Raw genomic sequence first — 22,362 nt, 5'->3', positions numbered from 1 at the left:
CAATTATCTTGTTTATGCAACTGAACAGTTGACAGTTTTTTGGCCTTGCTAAGGGGAGCAGAATTTTGCAGCTTAGTGGTCCTGGGATTTGAACTCACAATCTTCCGATCAGAACACCGTAAACACTAAACTTACCACTTCCCTTTTGGTAGGTTTTGGTCCCTTTTTAAATGCGGTACTGTTTAATGTTTTCCCTTGGTTTCCCCACAGGAATTTACATGTGCTTCAAATTATATAAGTGAGGACTTTTATGCTAAAACTGTTTGTTATAAATTAGCTAAAGCAGTGTCCTGCAGCGTTGTGCTTTCACATGGTATAATGTAGAGGGCTGAAAAATTAGAGTTTTATTATACCTTGAGGTCTCATGTAGCTGCTTTGGTAGTTTGGATAACTAATGTACTGACGAGCATTGAGTTTTGAGCAGTACAATCAAATGTGTATGCAAACCTTCGTGACTATTTTTACTTCTCACAGAAACAAATTATTCAGGTTCCTGTCTGTGAAGGTTCTGTAAAGGTCTCAAAAACATGCTGTTAAGATTGGCTAAGATGAATTGCCACTAGAATGTGAGTGTATTGCTTTTCAATTCCTGACGTCCCATTCATGGCGTATTCTTGCCCTGCTGCTCAGTGTTCCTGGAAAAGATGAGTGCATTTTTTATTTGTTTGTTTTTTTTGGTTTGCACATGTTCTGGTGTTGCCATGTTGCTGTTATCGTTCTCTTTTGTGATATCTGATAGCTCAGTTTTCTCTATTCCCTCAAGTCAAGCAACTACTTCTCTGAGCAACTGACACCATTTTTCCAAGTTTTGTTTAAGGTAATTACAGTAAAGCTACTATTTTGTGATAATCTTGAGTAGGATTATACTTTTTGAAAATCTGTGATTTTAGCCAATCATGACCAATAACTACTGTAAAATATTTCTACGTGGCCCTTAATAATAATGTACATGTGCATATTATAAAATATAACAATTAGTGTTATGTCCACTACGGCTGAAATGTTCTTTAAATGAATGAAAATGATTCGCTACATACAGCACTACCCCTATGTTTGTATCTAGCATAGCATAATGGCACATGGATGATGTCATCCTATTCTCAAAGTCAGATTTGGACAGAGGAACAAAAAATGAAAAATAAAAAATGAACTTGAGTGTTATATTGTGTAATGTGCAAATTAGCACCTTATTATTGAGTCATTTAAGTGCACACAAGTCCAAGGCTTTATCATAAAAATGAGTTTCTACATAAAGTAAGAAGAAAAAAAAAAATTCTGTAACTTTTTGTCTTTCCTCATTAACTCTCCAGCATGACTGTATCCTCCCAACAGTTGAGCAACTGTGCTTTATGTGCCAATCTGTTTGCTTTCCAAATGAATCCTATGAGTTAATACCTCATGAGTTAGTGGCTCACATCGCTTCAGGAAAAACACGTCTTCTGTCTAACATGTATAGATAAATACATGTTTAATATAATACAATACAATAAAAAATAAAAAACCGTCTATTTATATAAAATCCTGAGGCATGTAATATCCTTAAACATGACACTGAATAGAAAAAGGAGCTGCAATAAGTGGATCAATATAGATTATATACATTAAGTAAATATTTACTAAATATATTAAATAAAATGAATTGTGTGAAAAACATAACTAATAGTTTTCTTTATGCGTATAATCATAAGATACATTAGTGAGATCCAGGAATTAGTGCATTTTATTATACCGTGCCAAATTTGGCACAACACCAGTTTTATTACTTATGAGTTGCCAGTTCATTTATCATCAACAAGACCAATCTGAGAGCTCATTCTAATTATAGATTGAAAATGTGTTCAAACTCAGAGAAGACAAACAAGCTGGGCGAAAACTGCACTTGACTTCATGTGATTCATCACAGCTTCAGTGGGATTAGTCTTAAATGATTGCATTTTTTCCCAGTCAACAGATCCGTTAATGCATTTAAATCATAGCTTTTACAGACTAAGCAGCGGTCCAGAGGTCTGCAAGAAATTCTAATTCCCCTGAGGTGGTATGGTTAAGACAAACATGTGCCATTACAACATCGCTTATTGCCCTGCATTTTACTGCAAGTTTGAGCTTTCAGCTGATATGGAGGGTAAGAAGACGTGCCTGTGTAACCAGTGTGTGAACATGCGTGCATGCGCGCACACAAACATACCGCTCTCAGGCCCACCCTACTCTGCAACCGTTACCTGTCAGACTGGTAGAAGTAGAAGCAAGTTTTTCTTCACAGACTCTGAAGTGCCACACCTCTTTTTTTAACTGTCCCATGAAGAAGAATAAAGATTCAGGAAAGATCTGGCATTGCATTTGGCTGACGAGGAGCTTTGACCTCAAATCACCGAGACAGTGCTCTCGAGTCCAGCCAGTACATTTGACATTTAAAAGTCCTTGCCTTTCTGCTGTAAAAAAAAAAGAGATAACTTGTATGTAATGATTCCCCATCTACAGTATACTTCTTTCTTGATTCAGACCCAAGAAATGCTTTCCAACAAAGTGAACGCAGACATAAAAAAAATTGGACAAAAGGAGTAATCTAACAGCATAACTCTAATGGCCCCAGTGCAGGTTGACATCATTGCTCTTAACAAAACAATCTCCTTACACTAGTGGTGGAACAATGTTTCTGTTAAAGGTCATGTTTTTGTTATTTTTTTTATGTTCTCTGAGACATGTTCTCTTCGACTTATCGTGGCTTTTATTGCAATTTCAACCATATGCAGTACAGAACAAGCTGCTACATAAACCCTGTGCTCTGACCCCAGCTACCTAACATCACTAAGCTTTACCATGTGACAAGAAAAAAAAAAGCATCATAGTAACACTGTAACAATACACTAAACAGTAGATAGTACAATAAAATTGACTATCAAATAATGCACATTGTTCATCTGTGCAGTTTGTAGGACCTTATTACACAATACTGTCTTCTGCACAAAAACTTAAAAACATTTTAAGAATACATAATTTCAGATGACAGTCTCCTTATCTTTACAGTTAGAATGGAGCTGTGGATCACACGCCTAATCTTACCTTAGGTTATGTGACTTCAAGTACTGTATAAAAGAAGTCTGGCAGTTAACAATAAATCTGCTTATACACACAGAAGTTTCAGGAAGAAAAAAAAAACCCTGACACATGCACGTCTTTTAAAGTAGAATAGAATAGCCTTTATTTGTCACATATACATAACATCACAGTGAAATTCGTTCTTTGCATATTCCAGCTTGCTCAGAAGCAAGGGTCATGCCCCTGGAGCATGAGAGGGTTAAGGGCCTTGCTCAAGGGCCCAAGAGTGGCAGCATGGCAATACCTGAACCCCTGACCTTCCGATCAGTCACCCGGAGCCTTAACCACTGAGCTACCACTCCTCCAAAGTGTTACTATTATTATTAATATTAATCTTCATTTAAGTCATTGCCATTACAGAGAAATACAATGCACTTGTCGCTCTTGCACGTAGGCTTTGCAGGATGTGAAGCAGTGGGCGGTGACCATATTCGCCCCGCCCTCTAATTGACTAATTCATGCCCACCTGTGCTGCAGTCACGTGGCCGTGTCTCGGGGAAGCGCTGAGTATTTGGAAAGTGGCTTCCCGCCCACTGCGAGTCGTTTTGCTTTGTTTATATAGGTGGATCGAGGTTAATGTTAATGTCAGACGGATGTTAGGAGTCAGGTAACGTTTAAACGTTTGCTCTGTCGTTCCACTGAAGGTTTTTTCTTTTGGTGACTGAAAGATTTGCCGCTTCCTGGACAGTTTCCCAACAGGAACAGCGGATAAGCCGTTATAACCATGGCTCAGGAGGAAAGGTAAGTTCACCTGTTCGGGCTCGAATTCACCCTTCTGGAGCAATGAAATAAAGAGCATTGAATAACCTCCGACTTTTCATTGTTCGTCTTAACATCAGTCAGTAAAGTTGTTAATGGTGATAATTTTTTATTATTACTTTGTTTATAGTGTATATAGTAGCAGTAAATGTCCTTTAACTCAAACAGCTGTATGTTGGATGCTTATTTTTTTTTTTCACTGGTCAGAAATAGTTTTAGAGATGTCACACATGTAAACATTTAACCCAGATTTTCTGTTATGCTTTTGTGCACTTCCACTGGGCAGTATCCATATCCACTGGGATAGTGTATTATGTGTGGGAATGTAAAGGGAGAGCTCTGGGAATAGCAGGATTTTGGTAAAGCTCTTTGTTGACTCCAGAAACGCCTCAGGCAAGCAGAGGTGTTGGTTTTATTTAGTATAAGTCTCTGCTCCAGGAAAAAAAAAAATGAACCTCCTGGAAAACGCTGTTTCTTTATTGTGTTTGAGCCCAACTGCCGCATGACACAAAATATACACACCCGCACTAGAATGCTGCTTTTGTGGTGTTTTCATTCATTTGAATACTGACTAGATTTAATCAGATAAAAATATTGAGTGTTTCCTAATTCCTGCTCACTTCTGTGTATGAATCATACACCTGAGAAACGTTAAGCTTCATTTATAAATATAAAATCATCTGCTTCTCCTCAAAACTGTCTATGACACAGCAAGCGACTGGTAGTAGTGGTTCCCAACGAGACGTCCTTCCTGTCCCGCCGTGTCTTTACAAGTGAGGATGAAGCCTGGAGGGCTTACCTAGAGAACCCTCTCACTGCAGCCACCAAGGCCATGATGAGCATCAATGGAGACGAGGACAGCGTGGCAGCGCTCGGACTCTTGTATGAATACTACAAGGTGCGAAGGCTTTGTTCTGTTGAAAAGTCATCTAGGCTATACCAGCATTCATGTTTTTTTTAAGGTCAAGTTCCTGTTGTACTGAAGAGACGTTTTTCTGTGCTTACATTTCCTCAGAAGAAAGAGGTGTTGCAAGACTTCTGTTTTACAAGATCGACTTAATATCTGTTTGGTAGTTGTTGTACGGTCTTTTTTTAGAGTGCTATTCTGTAACCAAACTCTCCTGTGAATCTCAGGTTCCAAAAGAGAAAAGGCTCCTGTCTGTAGCTAAATTTCCAGAGGAAGAAAAAAGGTTAGTTGTGGATTGTTTGCAGTCAACTGGACACATCCATATGAAATGTGATCATTATGGGATTTTTTTTGACACAGCAATAATTCTATTGTGACCTACTCATGAAATAAATTTTTGCCAATGTACCGTGCAATAAAATGTTTAATTTTATATGTTTAATATTCATAGAATATTCCATGGTGGTGTGGAATCAGTGAATGAGCGTGTCCAGGGTACCAGATCTCCTCCAGTCAATCTCTCAGTTAACACAGAATCTCGTAGCACAGAGGTGAAGCAAGACTCATATAGCACATTGCCATCAGAGGGTGGAGTGGTGGCCTCTGTCAAGTCCGAGGTGTATTCTAACCAACAGCAAGAAAGGCAGCCATACAATCATGTACCCTACCAGCAGACCACTCAGGATGCACATAGCAGTTATGGAAAGGATGATCAGAGGAGCATGCCGGATAGCACTTTTGAAGACTCTTACAATGGTGAAAATGTGGTAAGAGATTTTGTCCAATCATCCATTTGGAAACGGTGCATTCCTACAGCATACATTTTTTGGGGACCAAAAAAAAACCCGCTTTTCATAATCCTAATGCTTTTGCTAAGCATTATGATTATACTGTCTAGCATACACTATAATGTTAACAGTTATTCTTTATTCATTATTTGTCTTCTAATATCCGATATTCTGTGCTTTTTGCAGAAATTCAGAGTGCCCACCACTTTAGGGGCCCAAGAGTCTGTGTTTGAGCAGCCTGAAATGTGAGTTTTGTGCTTTAATAGTGGTGAGTCTTTGAGTCTTAGAGACTCGAAGCACTTTTGTACGTCGCTCTGGACAAGGGTGTCTGCTGAATGCCGCAAATGTAAATGTAGTGATGTCTTGAGTTGAGCTCTGTCCTTAAACCATTGACCTTCTTGTGGAAAAAGGGATTGGATATTTATATCTTCTGTCAGTGGGAATGACCAATAACACTATTCCTATCTTGTGTTGTAGGAACACATTCCAGTACAGTGTAGAAGCGAGCCGCTCAGTTCGGCAGAAGCCTGGCGAGGGTCCAATGATCTATCTGAACAGAGGCCAGTTCTACGGCATCACACTGTGTGATGCAGGCATCAGTAAAGGCTTGCGCCATCCTATAAGCAAAGTCAGGGTGAGTCTTTGTACTGTTTACATGGTCATCTTTTGCACTCTGCCTTTGTGAAAAGTGAAGTAGAATTGGTGTTGTAATTTTGACTATTGTATTGTAATTTATCACCTAGACTGTATTCTAAATACAAGGTTCTGTTTTCCGTGCTTTATGAAGACTTTGTCTTGTCTTTGTGTTATAGAGTGTGGTGATGGTGGTGTTTGGAGAGGATAAGTGTCGCGATGAGCAGCTGAAGCACTGGAACTACTGGCACACACGCCAGCACACGGCAAAACAGAGAGTTCTAGATATTGGTAGGATTTTTTTCTTACTACTTTGGGAATTCACCTCAGTCAACATCCCTGTGTGTGTGTTTGTGTGTTTGTGTGTTTGTGTGTGTGTGTGTGTGTGTGTGTGTGTGTGTGTGTGTGTGTGTGTGTGTGTGTTACATTTCCCTAACCCTCTCATTTACTTCCTTTATATTGTATCCTGGTAAATGCAACATTAGTAGAAGGCTTGGGGCAATGTAATCCCTCACCTTTACTCACAGATGGAAAATGGAAAATGGTTAGACAATAGATATACGGCCAGGCCAGAGACAGGGGTGTAAAGGGTTGGCTCTTCAAGACCACTTTGGTGGTCTCATGAACAGCATGTAGACAATGTTTTAGAAAGCCTGGAACCTTAATGAATGGTTTGAATAACAGTATCCCAAAATTTTTCATATTGCCCAAGGCTACAGATCAAGATTTGAATAGATATGTTTATAACTGTTGGGATAAATGCACAAAAATAAACACTGACTCATGATACAGGGACAAGGTTCGCTGAATATAATTGATATTGAAAAGCTGTTTATAATTCATCTTGTAATCGAACACTGTTCTAACGATTACTTTTGTCAGCTTTTAATATTCATATTTATGAGAAGAAATGTAATGGTTTTATTTATTTTATTAACAATATTCTCTCTCATCTCTCTCTAAAGCTGATTACAAAGAGAGCTTCAACACTATTGGGAATCTGGAGGAAATCGCCTACAATGCCGTCTCTTTCACCTGGGATATTAACGAGGAAGCTAAGGTAAGAACTGACACTGGGGATATTTATAAATCTTATTACTCAGTAGAGTGTTGGACTTTCTGGGAATAGTTTAAATAAATTGTGTATGTTAAGTATTATTCCTTAGTCCATAAATTTAGCCTGCTTTAAAAAAGACTTCAGAATTATAATTCATGTCAGTTGTCAATTAATTATAGTTCATTATAATTGCAACTTCTTTTAGCATAGACTTACAATAAAACTAGTTTAATGTCACACGATTATACTTATTAAATGCAAGTTAAATGAAAAAATATGTACAGCATCTGTGTTTCAAGCTTATTTTAATATCTAAATATTTGGCTTGACTGCTTATACTGCAATAACCGTGAAAGAAAAATACTGTTACTTGTTGTTGTGAGCATGTTTGTAGTTTATTAACTGATGTCTGTTAAGTGATCACATGACCCTGTGAAAAGAAGTGGTTCTCACAACTTTGCACTTCTTATTAAACAAAAGTTACAGGTACAGACATGAAGCGAAACTAGTCTATCAGTGGGAAAGTATTTTCACTCCAGGCAAAAACATTTCCCACATTTCATCTGTCAAGAGTAGGTTTTCCAGTGTATCTTGAAATATTGGCACATGGTGTTTAGCAGTGGAGCATTTCAAACAAACGTCTTTCGGTATATTTAAATAAATTGATTGCTAAAAGTGAATACTATCAATACTACACCGAAATTGACCATTTTATTTTATTTATTTGATTTATTTGTTATAAATTAGCCATTTACATACACTACATACACTTAGCTGCTTTGTTCTTTTTAATCCCCTGGATCTCCTTATATTTGATTGTCTGCCATGAGGCAACTTGGTCTGGTAGATAATTATTCTTTCAGATCATTTAAGTATAATTGTTGCGGATAGAGAAATCCTACGCAATTACCTGAGAATGAATGCATATAATGGTTTGGTCACTAATTGCCATATACCCCAAACTAACAAAGAAGTGTCACAATAACACTGACAGTATCGTGCTCAGACCAGTTAAGTAAGGTTACATCCCCCTGCAGGAAGTACAATTTGTCATACAAGTCTATTAGTCAGATAGACCCTATTTGTCATGTACCATTTGTAGCATAAATCACCTACTAAAGCAACATTCATTTACACAAAAAGACCATTGAAACTAAATGCCTATGTAAGTTATTAATGTAACACTTGCCAATGTTGAGTATTAATCCTAGCTAGGTTTTACAGTTCAGAAAACTTTTCGGGGCATAATTTGTTCTTATAGTGTGTATTGTTTTATGATCATCTTTTCCTCGTTTTTTTTTTTTACTTAGGTGTTTATCACAGTGAACTGTCTGAGCACAGATTTCTCCTCTCAGAAAGGAGTAAAAGGACTTCCGCTTATGATCCAGATCGACACATACAGCTACAACAACAGGAGCAACAAACCAATTCACAGAGCATACTGCCAAATCAAAGTCTTCTGTGATAAGGTTCGCAAAAGTGTTTCTATAACGGTGCATATGATAACTTGCACTTTAACAAATATTACATCTGCATTTTGAAAGCTTCTTCACCAATATTTTGTACCATTCATGTCCAACTAGTTATTAAAACAACTGCATAAAAAATTGTCAGTTAGTGCCAATATTAGTAAGTAGTAGTTGATCCACTTCCTATTTCTTCACAGGGGGCTGAGAGGAAGATTCGCGATGAGGAGAGAAAGCAGATGCGAAAAAAAACAAAGGGTCATGTGGCTGGAGGGCAAGGTCACAATGGTAAATTGAAGCATATATGCGAATAATCTGAAATACTGAAGGTTACTAGTGGTTGAAATTTACACCACGGTTATGAATCGGTCACAAAAATAAATACATAAATGTATAAAATGTATCGAATCAACATTAAAAAAAAAATTCAAACATAATAAGCCCCAAAACAACGGTGGGCTATTTTAACCAGAGACGAAGCTCCAAATTTAAGCTAAAATGCTAAACTTTTATGTCCTCTTTCTTGTGCACCATAGATTCCAATGGAGTGAGAATGGTGTTGTTTAAAAGCTGCCAAATAGCCACTTTTGCTGTTATAATGTGGTCATATAACCAATAATGCTTCCTGCAATCTGAGTTACAATATTATAACATGAACCAGCGGGTGTTAAAGTTTAAATGTAAACACAATCTACCACCGTTTTTGTCTCTATTGCACAAAAGGAAATGTATGTTTCTAATGGACATTCTGTAAATGCTCAAATACTTGCAGGGACTAGTAAAATGTTTATTGTGCCCAGCAAAACAAGTTTAGAAACATGTCTATACATATTGTGAAATACAGTAAAGGGCAACACCGTATCATTCCTGGCTTTCCATTTTCTTTCAGATCTGGCAGGTAAAAGAGGAAGTCTTGGAGCAATAATACAGAAGAGATCAGACATCTCATTTTTCAAATCTATATCAGACTTGGATTCTCAGCCAGTCCTGTTCATCCCAGATGTTCATTTCAGTAACATGCAAAGAGCTGCACAGGTGAGAGAATTTGTAATAGTTGATCCATTTTTATGTGTTAATAGATTAGAGTGCAACAGGACTAAATAAAAAATAAAATGGAGAAATAATACAGCTATTGTATCAAAAGTCATCCATGCTCCAATACTCCTGCCTATAATATTAGTCCTATTGTTTACAGATGTTTGGCTATAGCACTGAGGAAATGGAGAGTGATTGGTAAGTGCAATGCAGTTGCACCCTGAGTGTTAGTCAAGTAGGTTTTTATTGTCATTCCACCCATATACTGCACAGTACACAGTGAACAAACAAAATACATGAGTAATAAACTGCAGACACAGAACAAAGTTGATTAATGTTTTTTTTCTTTCTCTACTGCGTTGTAGTGTACTCATGATTGTTTATGGCAAAGATCTATCACTGAAATTATATGTACATTTATGTAAATGATTTTAATGATCAGTTATTGCTAATTGCTGAAAATGTTTTGAGTTTAGTTATGTTTACTGAACCTACAGTGTGATGATGAAGAGGGTATTCAGACAGACTGAGGATGATCCCTGCCTTCCACCAGCCAAACAGGGCAAAAGTGTAGCACACAGGAGAGGTGTGTACATGTGCATGGGAGAGAAAGAGGGGAAACAAATAGAGAACCAGATGTGGCTGAATATTAATATATATATTCTAAATGATTTCCAAATTTGACCCTCTCTCTAAATGTGCCTCAGAGCTAAATATAAATGCTTGCTGTAAATGCAGTTTTTTTCTCTAAAAGGATTCACAACTCTTAACCACTAACAATTTCTTAACAGTTCTACTTTACGTAAGGAAAGAGTCTGATGAGGTTTTTGATGCACTGATGCTCAAGTCTCCAACAGTGAAGAGTTTGATTGAGGCTGTAAGTACACACTTGCACTTTGTAGAGCATACACACATTCCCATTAAAAAAAAAAATATACTGAATTACAGGCTTGTTCTTTTTTTTTCAGATATCAGTCAAGTACTCCCTTCCTGTTGAGAAGATAAACAAAATCTACAAGAAGAATAAGAAAGGGTGAGTGTGTATACACACATACCTATAAATATTGTCACTTTTTTTTTTTTTTTTGCCATCTCAAGAAAGCAAGCTTCTATATAATTTTGTAACAATCTAAAAAATGAAAAAAATCAATAGCTGCAATAGTTAAGAAATATTGCATTGGTTTAGTGCCAGCACATATGCATGCGTATCAGAAACACAAACGTGGCTCTTTTTTAAAGGCACAGTGTTATATATATTTAGATATCACAGCATGCTTTTTGGGGTTATTACATATGTTGACGATTAAACACACACCACATGCAATTTTTTATTGTGGCTTCTTACCTGCAATTATTGATGACACTTAATATAAAAGCTTAGATAGAAATAGTTTGTAATAGTATTTGCAGGTCGGGCTGGAACATTAAATTGTGTTGATCAACGAAACTTTAAGTTTCCTTTATTTTAATCATTACAATTATCTTGTGCTCTTTTACTGCTTTAAGATAAAAATAAAGAATTAAACAACAATCTAGCGCATGTAATGCATATGCTATTTTTACTTTGATGTCCTAAGGCGTATATTGTAGCTTAATGTGACATCCCTGTGTCACAACCCTGTCCAGCACTTAATGAAGTAGAAGGGACTGTTTGCAGCAAAACTGTACAAATGTCCAATACACATCGTCCAATTCGTTCATTTCTACACCATTCTTCACTCATTGTGCACTATTCCTGTACAACTTATGCAGCACCATATAAAGTCCAGGCCCAGACATATGTTACTTAGATACCTGTAGTTAATAAACAGGCAACTTTGTTTTTAGATGGTCGTGTTAATATTAATGCATTTTCATGTTTTGTGTGACTCTCAGGATTCTGGTCAACATGGATGACAACATCGTCGAGCACTACTCCAATGAGGATGCATTTGTACTAAACATTGAGCCCCAGACAGAGTGCTTTCAGGTCACACTTACAGAAATCTAGTGATGGCATGATTAAGTTTCATAGGTGGCTTTATAATGGCCTTCCCATCCAGTTAAAGAACAAAACAAAGATGGATAAAGAAGGCTTAAACAAAATACCTAGTAAGAGAACAATGATTCTTAACAATTGGTTGGCAGACTGTGACGTACACATGTGTACTTCCTTCTCTTGCGTTCCCTGTGTTTAAGCTCACATGAAAACAGAATGATCCGTGCTGTTTATATGTAGTATTGTGTGTTCTGCTAATAACTGGCCAAACAGGTTCTTTTCATTAGCTTTCAGTATTCTGCTTTTTAATCCACCCCTATGAAATGACCCACAGTTGTACATTCTTAGAGATTTGCTCAACTGTGGCTATTAGTGGTTGAACTGCATCCCCTTTTCTCTCCTTTATTGTATGTTAGAATATATGTGTAGCTTTAGACAGTGTTTTTGAACATGTATATATTTAATGTTTTTTATTGTGTGTGTGTATATTACTTGTTTTGAATGAATGTAATAAACAGTATAATTTGTTTCTGCCAGTTTTAGGTGATGAACTTATTTTCGAATTGGTGTATACAAAACATGGATCTAAATTTAAACAGAATAAAAATTTAAGTATAACACAAGCCATAGGTAGTTATAGCACAGAAAGGAACTTTAAATCAAATAAGGAGAATAAATTTTACAGTGTATCTTGGCTATATTATAATTAGAAATAGACAGATTGGAAATCAGTTATTTAATGTAACTAAATTCTTCTTACACATTGTGTTATTCCACATAAGCATTATATTGGGGAGAAGTTGTGGCTCTAGTGGGAACTGTGCATGCCAAGCAAGTCATGTAGTTTCAGTACAAATACTTTCAGGTTGTTTTAAATATTTCACTTATAATTCAAACTAACTGTATGTTCTCACAACAATGGAACGAAGATTTTCCTTGATCATGAATATAATCTTTTACAATTATACGCATATTTTATGCTTGTTATTAGGGTGTAAATTAAGGGTTAAATTTGAACAAGTAAGTAAACAGGATAAAATCTAAGTATGCAAACAGGTGTCATCAAGTAAAGGGTTAGTCAGGGATAGCTTCAATTCGCATTGCCATAAATTCCACAAGATTTCTCAGTCTTTAAAAGATCTTCCCCAACTTGGTGTTTTGATGGTGCTAAAAAAAGTTGTCTAACATGATGCTTTAAAATATGTTTGGGTGAGTTTAGGTCTGTTGACTATAAAGCGCATACCCTATGGTTTAGATTAATTTTATTTTCACTAAGCCATTCAATGAGCCATGGTACCCTGTGGGTGGGGAAATGTATGGCCATTCGCAGTGGCTAACACTGGGTAGCAAGTTTTATTTTAAAATGTTATTTTAAACCTGTTTACGCTCTGATTAAATAATTCATTTATTACTTTTATGGCATTCAAGGTCAAGCAAAGCAGCAACAATACTGAACTATATTACAATTTCATTTAATTCAATTCAGTTTTATTTGTACATCTCTATTATCAATAGACATTTTTCCAAAGCAGCTTTACAGAGAATATTTAATTGTAGATACATGATCATTTCATTGTCTATAAACAAATCACTGATTTGCACTGCCAAAGAGCTGTACTTTAGTTACATCAATCCATACAAGGATTTTTTCTTCAAGGTATGTTTGTGCAAAATTCTGCCATTTTATATTTGTCTTTCAAAAGCAGGGTCCTCCTTAGGATTCACCTATTATTCTCTATTTAATGTGCACTGCAGATCTCTTCATTTCAGCTTGAAGCACTTTTAATGTTATACATGGTGTTTTTCTTCAGCAGTTTGCTTCAGCTTTGTCTTCTTTGGCTGACTTTTCTCTTATAATCAAGTTCTGTTGGTTGATTTAAACTTAATAATAACATTGCAAACTGTGGAAACAAAGATACCAATATGTTTGAAGCTGTCCTTATACCCCTCTGAATTGTATTGTTTGGCGATGATCATTTTTCTGACTGCCTCAGACGGCTCTCATCTTCACCATTGTCAAAAAGAAACTGAGAAAAAGAGAATGACCTTTTCAGGCAGTCTAGTCATCGTATTTGTTACTGACTGGCAATTAGAGTCTAGTCCAGGGATGGGCAAACTTTTTGACTAACGGGCCACAATGGGTTCAAAAATTTGACAGAGGGGCCGGGTGATACACATACATACATACATACATACATACATACACACACATAAAAAAAAAAAAATATATATATATATATATATATATATATATATATATATATATATATATATATATATATATATATATATATATATATATATACATACAGTGAGGAAAATAAGTATTTCAACACCCTGCTATTTTGCAAGTTCTCCCACTTAGAAATCATGGAGGGGTCTGAAATTGTCATCGTAGGTGCATGTCCACTGTGAGAGACATAATCTAAAAAAAAAAAATCCAGAAATCACAATATATGATTTTTAAACTATTTATTTGTATGATACAGCTGCAAATAAGTATTTGAACACCTGAGAAAGTCATTGTTTATATTTGGTACAGTAGCCTTTGTTTGCAATTACAGAGGTCAAACGTTTTCTGTAGTTTTTCACCAGGTTTGCACACACTGCAGGAGGGATTTTGGCCCACTCCTCCACACAGATCTTCTCTAGATCAGTCAGGTTTCTGGCCTGTCGCTGAGAAACACGGAGTTTGAGCTCCCTCCAAAGATTCTCTATTGGGTTTAGGTCTGGAGACCGGCTAGGCCACGCCAGAACTTTGATATGCTTCTTACAGAGCCACTCCTTGGTTATCCTGGCTGTGTGCTTCGGGTCATTGTCATGTTGAAAGACCCAGCCTTGACCCATCTTCAATGCTCTAACTGAGGGAAGAAGGTTGTTCCCCAAAATCTCGCAATACATGGCCCCGGTCATCCTCTCCTTAATACAGTGCAGTCGCCCTGTCCCATGTGCAGAAAAACACCCCCAAAGCATGATGCTACCACCCCCATGATTCACAGTAGGGATGGTGTTCTTGGGATGGTACTCATCATTCTTCTTCCTCCAAACACGTTTAGTGGAATTATGACCCAAAAGTTCTATTTTGGTCTCATCTGACCAGATGACTTTCTCCCATGACTCCTCTGGATCATCCAAATGGTCATTGGCAAACTTAAGACGTGCCTGGACATGTGCTGTTTTAAGCAGGGGAACCTTCCGTGCCATGCATGATTTCAAACCATGACGTCTTAGTGTATTACCAACAGTAACCTTGGAAACGGTGGTCCCAGATCTTTTCAGGTCATTGACCAGCTCCTCCCGTGTAGTTCTGGGCTGATTTCTCACCTTCCTTAGGATCATTGAGACCCCACGAGGTGAGATCTTGCATGGAGCCCCAGTCCGAGGGAGATTGACAGTCATGTTTAGCTTCTTCCATTTTCTAATGATTGCTCCAACAGTGGACCTTTTTTCACCAAGCTGCTTGGCAATTTCCCAGTAGCCCTTTCCAGCCTTGTGGCGGTGTACAATTTTGTCTCTAGTGTCTTTGGACAGCTCTTTGGTCTTGGCCATGTTAGTAGTTGGATTCTTACTGATTGTATGGGGTGGACAGGTGTCTTTATGCAGCTAACGACCTCAAACAGGTGCATCTAATTTAGGATAATAAATGTAGTGGAGGTGGACATTTTAAAGGCAGACTAACAGGTCTTTGAGGGTCAGAATTCTAGCTGATAGACAGGTGTTCAAATACTTATTTGCAGCTGTATCATACAAATAAATAGTTTAAAAATCATATATTGTGATTTCTGGATTTTTTTTTTTTTAATTATGTCTCTCACAGTGGACATGCACCTACGATGACAATTTCAGACCCCTCCATGATTTCTAAGTGGGAGAACTTGCAAAATAGCAGGGTGTTTAAATACTTATTTTCCCCACTGTATATATATATATATATATATATATATATATATATATATATATATATATATATATATATATATATATATATATATATATATATATATATATATATATATACAGTACAGACCAAAAGTTTGGACACACCTTCTTATTCAAAGAGTTTTCTTTATTTTCATGACTATGAAAATTGTAGATTCACACTGAAGGCATCAAAACTATGAATTAACACATGTGGAATTATATATGGAATTATATACATAACAAAAAAGTGTGAAACAACTGAAAAATGTCATATTCTAGGTTCTTCAAAGTAGCCAACTTTTGCTTTGATTACTGCTTTGCACACTCTTGGCATTCTCTTGATGAGCTTCAAGAGGTAGTCACCTGAAATGGTCTTCCAACAGTCTTGAAGGAGTTCCCCGAGAGATGCTTGGCACTTGTTGGCCCATTTGCTTTCACTCACTTTGTCCAGCTCACCCCTAAACCATCTCGATTGGGTTCAGGTCCGGTGACTGTGGAGGCCAGGTCACTTGGCGCAGCACCCCATATATATATATATATATATATATATATATATATATATATATATATATATATATATATATATATATATATATATATATATATATATATATATATATATATATATATATATATAATGTATGTATATATATGTGTATATATATATATATATATATATATATATATATATATATATATATATATATATATATATATATATATATATATATATATATATATATATAAAAACATTAGAAATTTGGCAAATTCAGTTTCATCAAGTTCCAAAAGATCAACAATTTGTTGATCTTTTTTTTTGCCAGTGCATCAATAAACACAGCAGAAAAACTCAAGTTCCGTTTCAGTAGGAACAGTGTTGTTGAACTCCTTATTTTGCCAGTTCATCAAAGTCTGGAGTAAGTTTTGTTGTGGCAATTCTCAGGATAGATGCGGATCAGATTAACCTCTCTTAAGAGAAGAAGAGAATATTGCACGCGAACAACGTCAATGGAGCTGAAGTGCGACATCTTTAGGGGAAACGTGGGCATTACAGGGGAAAGGTAAATTGAACAATGTTTACCTGTACCTATTTTAATAGAATTTGGTCACGTTCGGCGGGCCGGATTAATAAACCCAACCGTATAACCGTGTGTGGCCCGCGGGCCGTAGTTTGCCCATGTCTGGTCTAGTCTCTGTAATCACTCTGATTGCTCAGCATGAAACAAATTACTATACAGACCAAAGCAGCTTCATTGCTCGGTTTTAAGAACATTTTGTATGATGAATTCTGGTCAAATAATGCTGTGCAGAAATGTGGGAAAGCCAATGCTTCTGTAATTCACCAAGTTTCAGCTACCCAGAAATGATAGTGACTGAAACTGAATGAATCCCAAAGGGGCAAATAATTCAGCAATGATAAAGATTAATGAAAGCTAAGCTGATACAGGAAAAAAAACAACAACACAAAACTGAGGGAAATCACTCCTTTTATATGTTCCTTAGTGGAATCCGCTAAATTCCAGGCTGAGCGTGGGGCAGTAAAGGAAACCCCCTTGATTATGCTGGCAGCAGAAATATAATCCTACTCTCAGAATGTACATGGTGTAAGTAAAGATACTTCCCCTGCCAAGTGACCATCAACTTAATCTTAGAGGTGAACACTGCAGAATCAATACTACAAAAAAAAGTCTTAGATACCTGAAACATCGCGGTGATGTTACAAGTATTTTGCTAGCTTTAGAGCACAGGCTGCCTGCAACTGTGACTATAGTCACAAGCTGTTATGAAGAAAGCTCCTGAATGTTTTAAAACACCCAACATGTGTACAAGGCAAGCAGAAAAAAGGGACAGAGAGCTGTTCATGACAGCAAAGTACTGTTATACGGTCGCCATGTGAGTATGTGCTAAAGATCTCAGCATGTGCACCAGAAAGTATTCAGGTGTGTAAATACTGCCCCTGGTGCTAAGGAAGTGTGAAATAGAACAGATCATTTAAATTGCAAATCCTACACTCCTACACATAAATTACACATCATACATTAAACCTGCTGTAAAGAGTGCGCCCATTACAAAACCATGAGCATTAACATTGAGTTTGCTGTTATGATAACAAACTTGCACCCTAATCATATTGTACAGTGTCTAACTTTTCAGCAACAATAAGGATACTTAATAATCCATATTTCTCTCTACCTGTCACCCCCCCCCCTCTCTCTCTCTCTCTCGCTCTCTCTCTCTCTCTCTCTCTCTCTCTCTCTCTCTCTCTCTCACTCACACACACTCTCTCTCTTTCTAAACATGCTCCTGAGATACCACTGACCAATGATTCCTCCCTTTCAATTTCTGATGGGTTCTCTTTTTAAGTCTGGTTCCTCTCAATGTTTCTTGCTCATACCATCTCAGTTTTTCCTTGCCACTGTAGAAACTGGAATGCTCATTAGGGATTAAAGATTGAAGATTTTTTAAATGGTCACAAATATATATATATATATATATATATATATATATATATATATATATATATATATATATATATATATATATATATGTATATATATATATATATATATATATATATATATATATATATATATATATATATATATATATATATATATATATATAATGTGCAAAGGAACATGTAATGGATAACAGACCAGAAACTGTAGCAATTAATATGACAATGTAAGGTGCCTTATGCAGATGCAGAATGAAGACTTATAGGATAGTTTAGATCAGGATTAGAGGTCTATAAGTTTATCCTAAAACTAAAATTAGGATAAAATAGTTTAGATAGGGATAAACATATAGACATTAAACTTATAAGGCACTAACATATAATTAACATTTTCATTACCTTTATCTTTCATTACAGTCATGTCTTTCTAGACTTCACTTTGTGCACAGCAGCATTGTTAGTTTGTGGAAGACTCGCGTATGAGTGTAATGGTCAGGTTTGTACATATTTTTGGCCATACAGTGTATTTCAAATACTCTTCTCATATTTACAGTTTTGTGTACAGTTTGCATTTAATTTGATCATTAGAGAAAACTTACACTTATAAAGAACAATTTAATTCATTGTTTATTACCACATTATCTTTGTAAAACTGCTTTGAGACAATGTCTATTGTTAAAAGCACAATACCAATAAAAAATAATCATATTGAACTTGTTGTATTTTTGCCCTAATAAATAAGATGACAAGTCCAGTATCAGATCTATTTCATAATTGTCTCAATACAAGAAATTATTGCTCACCAGAAGATGAAATTCAACTCATTTTTTTCTTGGTCAGGTTTCAGGCTACCCAGCTGCCTTTCCTTCCTCTCTCAGTTCCTCCTGGACTTCTCCAATCACTCACCTCTCCGCCACAACTCCATCTTTACTAAATAGCTCCCTCGCGTCATCTAGTGGCCTAGAACGGTATTGTCTAATGTGTTTACCCTTACAGGGAGTTTTTCTGATAAAATGCGTTTTGTTTACGGTTTAAACAATTTAAGTTTACTAGCAAGACTTGGCTTTTATCATGTACTCAAAATAATGTTAAAATGTTTTTTGAGGAACATTATATAATTCATAAATCTCATATATGTAAATATATAATGACAAAGCAAACGTTTGCAATATCTTTCAGTACGTCTAAATACAGTGTAATACAGTAATATTGTGATGCAACAAGACAGTGTGTAATTATTTATTATTATAAACCCAATTGCTCCAATACTCCAATTTAATTTTTTAAAAAGGAATATATATACTGTATATATATATATATATATATATATATATATATATATATACACAGTGGGTACGGAAAGTATTCAGACCCCCTTCAATTTTTCACTTTTTGTTTTATTGCAGCCATTTGCTAAAATCATTTAAGTTCATTTCTTTTCCTCATGAATGTACACATAGCACCCCATACTGACAGAAAAACACAGAATTGTTGACCTTTTTGCAGATTTATTAAAAAAGAAAAACTGAAATATCACATGGTCCTAAGTATTCAGACCCTTTGCTGTGACACTCATATATTTAACTCAGGTGCTCTCCATTTCTTCTGATCATCCTTGAGATGGTTCTACACCTTCATTTGAGTCCAGAAATTTTTGATTATACTGATTGGACTTGATTAGGAAAGCCACACACCTGTTTATATAAGACCTTACAGATCACAATGCATGTCAGAGCAAATGAGAATCATTAAGGTCAAAGGAACTGCCTGAAGAGCTCAGAGACAGAATTGTGGCAAGGCACAGATCTGGCCAAGGTTCCAAAAAAATTTCTGCTGCACTTAAGGTTCCTAAGAGCACAGTGGCCTCCATAATCCTCAAATGGAAGACGTTTGGGACGACCAGAACCCTTCCTAGAGCTGGCCGTCCGGCCAAACTGAGCTATCGGGGGAGAAGAGCCTTGGTAAGAGAGGTAAAGAAGAACCCAAAGATCACTGTGGCTGAGCTCCAGAGATGCAGTCGGGAGATGGGAGAAAGTTGTAGAAAGTCAACCATCACTGCAGCCCTTCACCAGTGGGGCTTTATAGCAGAGTGGCCCGACGGAAGCCTTTCCTCAGTGCAGGACACATGAAAACCCGCATGGAGTTCTCCAAGATGGTGAGAAATAAGATTCTCTGGTCTGATGAGACCAAGATAGAACTTTTTGGCCTTAATTCTAAGTGGTATGTGTGGAGAAAACCAGGCACTGCTCATCACCTGTCCAGTACAGTCTCAACAATGAAGCATGGTGGTGGCAGCATCATGCTGTGGGGGTGTTTTTCAGCTGCAGGGACAGGACGACTGGTTGCAATCAAGGGAAAGATGAATGCGGCCAAGCACAGGGATATCCTGGACGAAAACCTTCTCCAGAGTGCTCTGGACCTCAGACTGGGCCGAAGGTTTACCTTCCAACAAGACAACGACCCTAAGCACACAGCTAAAATAACGAAGGAGTGGCTTTACAACAACTTTGTGACTGTTCTTGAATGGCCCAGCCAGAGCCCTGACTTAAACCCAATTGAGCATCTCTGGAGAGACCTAAAAATAGCTGTCCACCAACGTTTACCGTCCAACCTGACAGAACTGGAAAGGATCTGCAAGGAGGAATGGCAGAGGATCCCTGAATCCAGGTGTGAAAAACTTGTTGCATCTTTCCCAAAAAGACTCATGGCTATATTAGATCAAAAGGGGGCTTCTACTAAATACTGAGCAAAGGGTCTGAATAATTAGGACCATGTGATATTTTAGTTTTTCTTTTTTAACAAATCTGCAACAGTGTCAACAATTCTGTGTTTTTCTGTCAATATAGGGTGCTATGTGTACATTCATGAGAAAAAGAAATGAACTTAAATGATTTTAGCAAATGGCTGCAAAATAAAAAAGAGTGAAAAATTTAAGGGGGTCTGAATACTTTCCGTACCCACTGTATATATATATATATATATATATATATATATATATATATATATATATATATATATATATATATATATATATATACTTAAAAGAAAATATATATATTATATATATATATACGTGTGTATATATACGAAATAGGAAATATATAATATATATTCATGCAACTATGTATTCAGATCTTATGATATTTTAACAAGTGAATCAATTAATGGTTTTATGCAAAGTTAAACTTGAACTCTCTGAAGTGTTCCTCAAACTATTCCTGAACAATCTTTTGAAGCGTTGTAGGGCACATTATCCTGCAGAAAGACCACTGCAGGCCACTGCAATTAGGGATTACTGTTGCCATAAATCAGTGTACTTGGTCAACAACAATGTTGTAAGTGATGTAGGTGGTTTTGCCTCTTTCTGGCCTATTTAAATATTTCTGCTGACTATCCATTACCAGAATTTCCTATTGCTTAAAGGCTACATCAAGCATAATAATGCATCAAGTCACAAAGCAAAAATGATGTCAAACTGGTTTCGTGAGCATGGTGTGATCATTTAGGGTGTAGTAGAAAGGACATTTTGCAGGCTGAAATTGCATGTGAAAAATCTACAGAAATTGTGAGATCCAGATTCCAAGAAATTAATTATCTTGTCCATTTCTATCTTGTGGAATCCAAGCTAAAGCTTTAGGTTTTAAGAGTAAATTAAGTCTATACCCGGAATGAGTATACTATTCTTAATAAAGTGCTACATGCATGTATATACAAACTGGCATATTGTTTCTATTCTGCAAGCTTTCCTAACAGCCAACCCATTACCTACTCTGCCATCTGGAGCCCCATTTGGGCAGATTGGTTCATTACTTCTCATTACTTATCATATGTTTTCACTATACAAACTATATACATCACATTGGGCCCAAAAAAATTTTAAGAAATTATTTCTGTTCATTCATCACCACTAACAGCTTTATCCAGGTCAGGTTAAAAAGTCTATCCCAGGAAACCTATATGGGACACCAGTCTAATGCATCACACACACACACACACACACACACACACACACACACACACACACACACACACACACACTCAAACATACATTGCAAAACATAAAATGTGGATGTTCAAAGAGCACATACAAATCTTAGTCAGGTGTCCACAAATTATATTTTGTCTATATAGTGTATTTTCTTAGCATAAATTCTGTTTACAAAAATGTAAGTATTGCATTGGAAAAGCATTTGTCATCCAGCTCCACTGCAAAACACAGTTAATGCAACGCTTGTAAATATGATTTTGCATAAATTATTCGTTT

At 36.4% G+C, this 22,362-nt stretch overlaps 1 protein-coding gene across 2 annotated transcripts; it reads left to right on the top strand.

Moving 5' to 3' along the window:
- Window positions 1-3,545: 3,545 nt before the first annotated feature.
- On the top strand, window positions 3,546-12,250 carry grhl2a (grainyhead-like transcription factor 2a). 2 transcript variants are annotated; one of them, XR_014536226.1, is made up of 17 exons: window positions 3,546-3,837; window positions 4,567-4,753; window positions 4,990-5,045; window positions 5,214-5,529; window positions 5,737-5,795; window positions 6,028-6,184; window positions 6,363-6,474; window positions 7,149-7,243; window positions 8,551-8,709; window positions 8,907-8,994; window positions 9,596-9,741; window positions 9,902-9,939; window positions 10,239-10,327; window positions 10,533-10,618; window positions 10,710-10,774; window positions 11,617-12,055; window positions 12,093-12,250. XR_014536226.1 is itself a non-coding variant. In XM_083557716.1 (16 exons), the coding sequence occupies exons 1-16, from the start codon at window positions 3,821-3,823 to the stop codon at window positions 11,729-11,731; spliced, it is 1,785 nt and encodes a 594-aa protein (XP_083413842.1). In that variant the 5' UTR covers window positions 3,588-3,820; the 3' UTR covers window positions 11,732-12,250. The 2 variants fall into 2 exon arrangements, 1 of the variants encoding a protein (XP_083413842.1); XM_083557716.1 differs by having other exon boundaries at window positions 3,588-3,837; window positions 11,617-12,250.
- Window positions 12,251-22,362: the final 10,112 nt, after the last annotated feature.

Source organism: Silurus aristotelis (genome assembly GCF_946808225.1).
Source record: "Silurus aristotelis genome assembly, chromosome: 1".
NCBI classification, from domain to species: domain Eukaryota; kingdom Metazoa; phylum Chordata; class Actinopteri; order Siluriformes; family Siluridae; genus Silurus; species Silurus aristotelis.
This window is presented reverse-complemented; position numbering and strand designations above follow the sequence as displayed.

What these genes read in the sequence shown, in the direction of transcription:
- grhl2a (XM_083557716.1), top strand. An exon ending in ATCCTATAAGCAAAGTCAGG is followed by an intron (nt 6,185 to 6,362) that starts GTGAGTCTTTGT and finishes TTTGTGTTATAG; the next exon opens with AGTGTGGTGATGGTGGTGTT. An exon ending in TGGAGGGCAAGGTCACAATG is followed by an intron (nt 8,995 to 9,595) that starts GTAAATTGAAGC and finishes ATTTTCTTTCAG; the next exon opens with ATCTGGCAGGTAAAAGAGGA.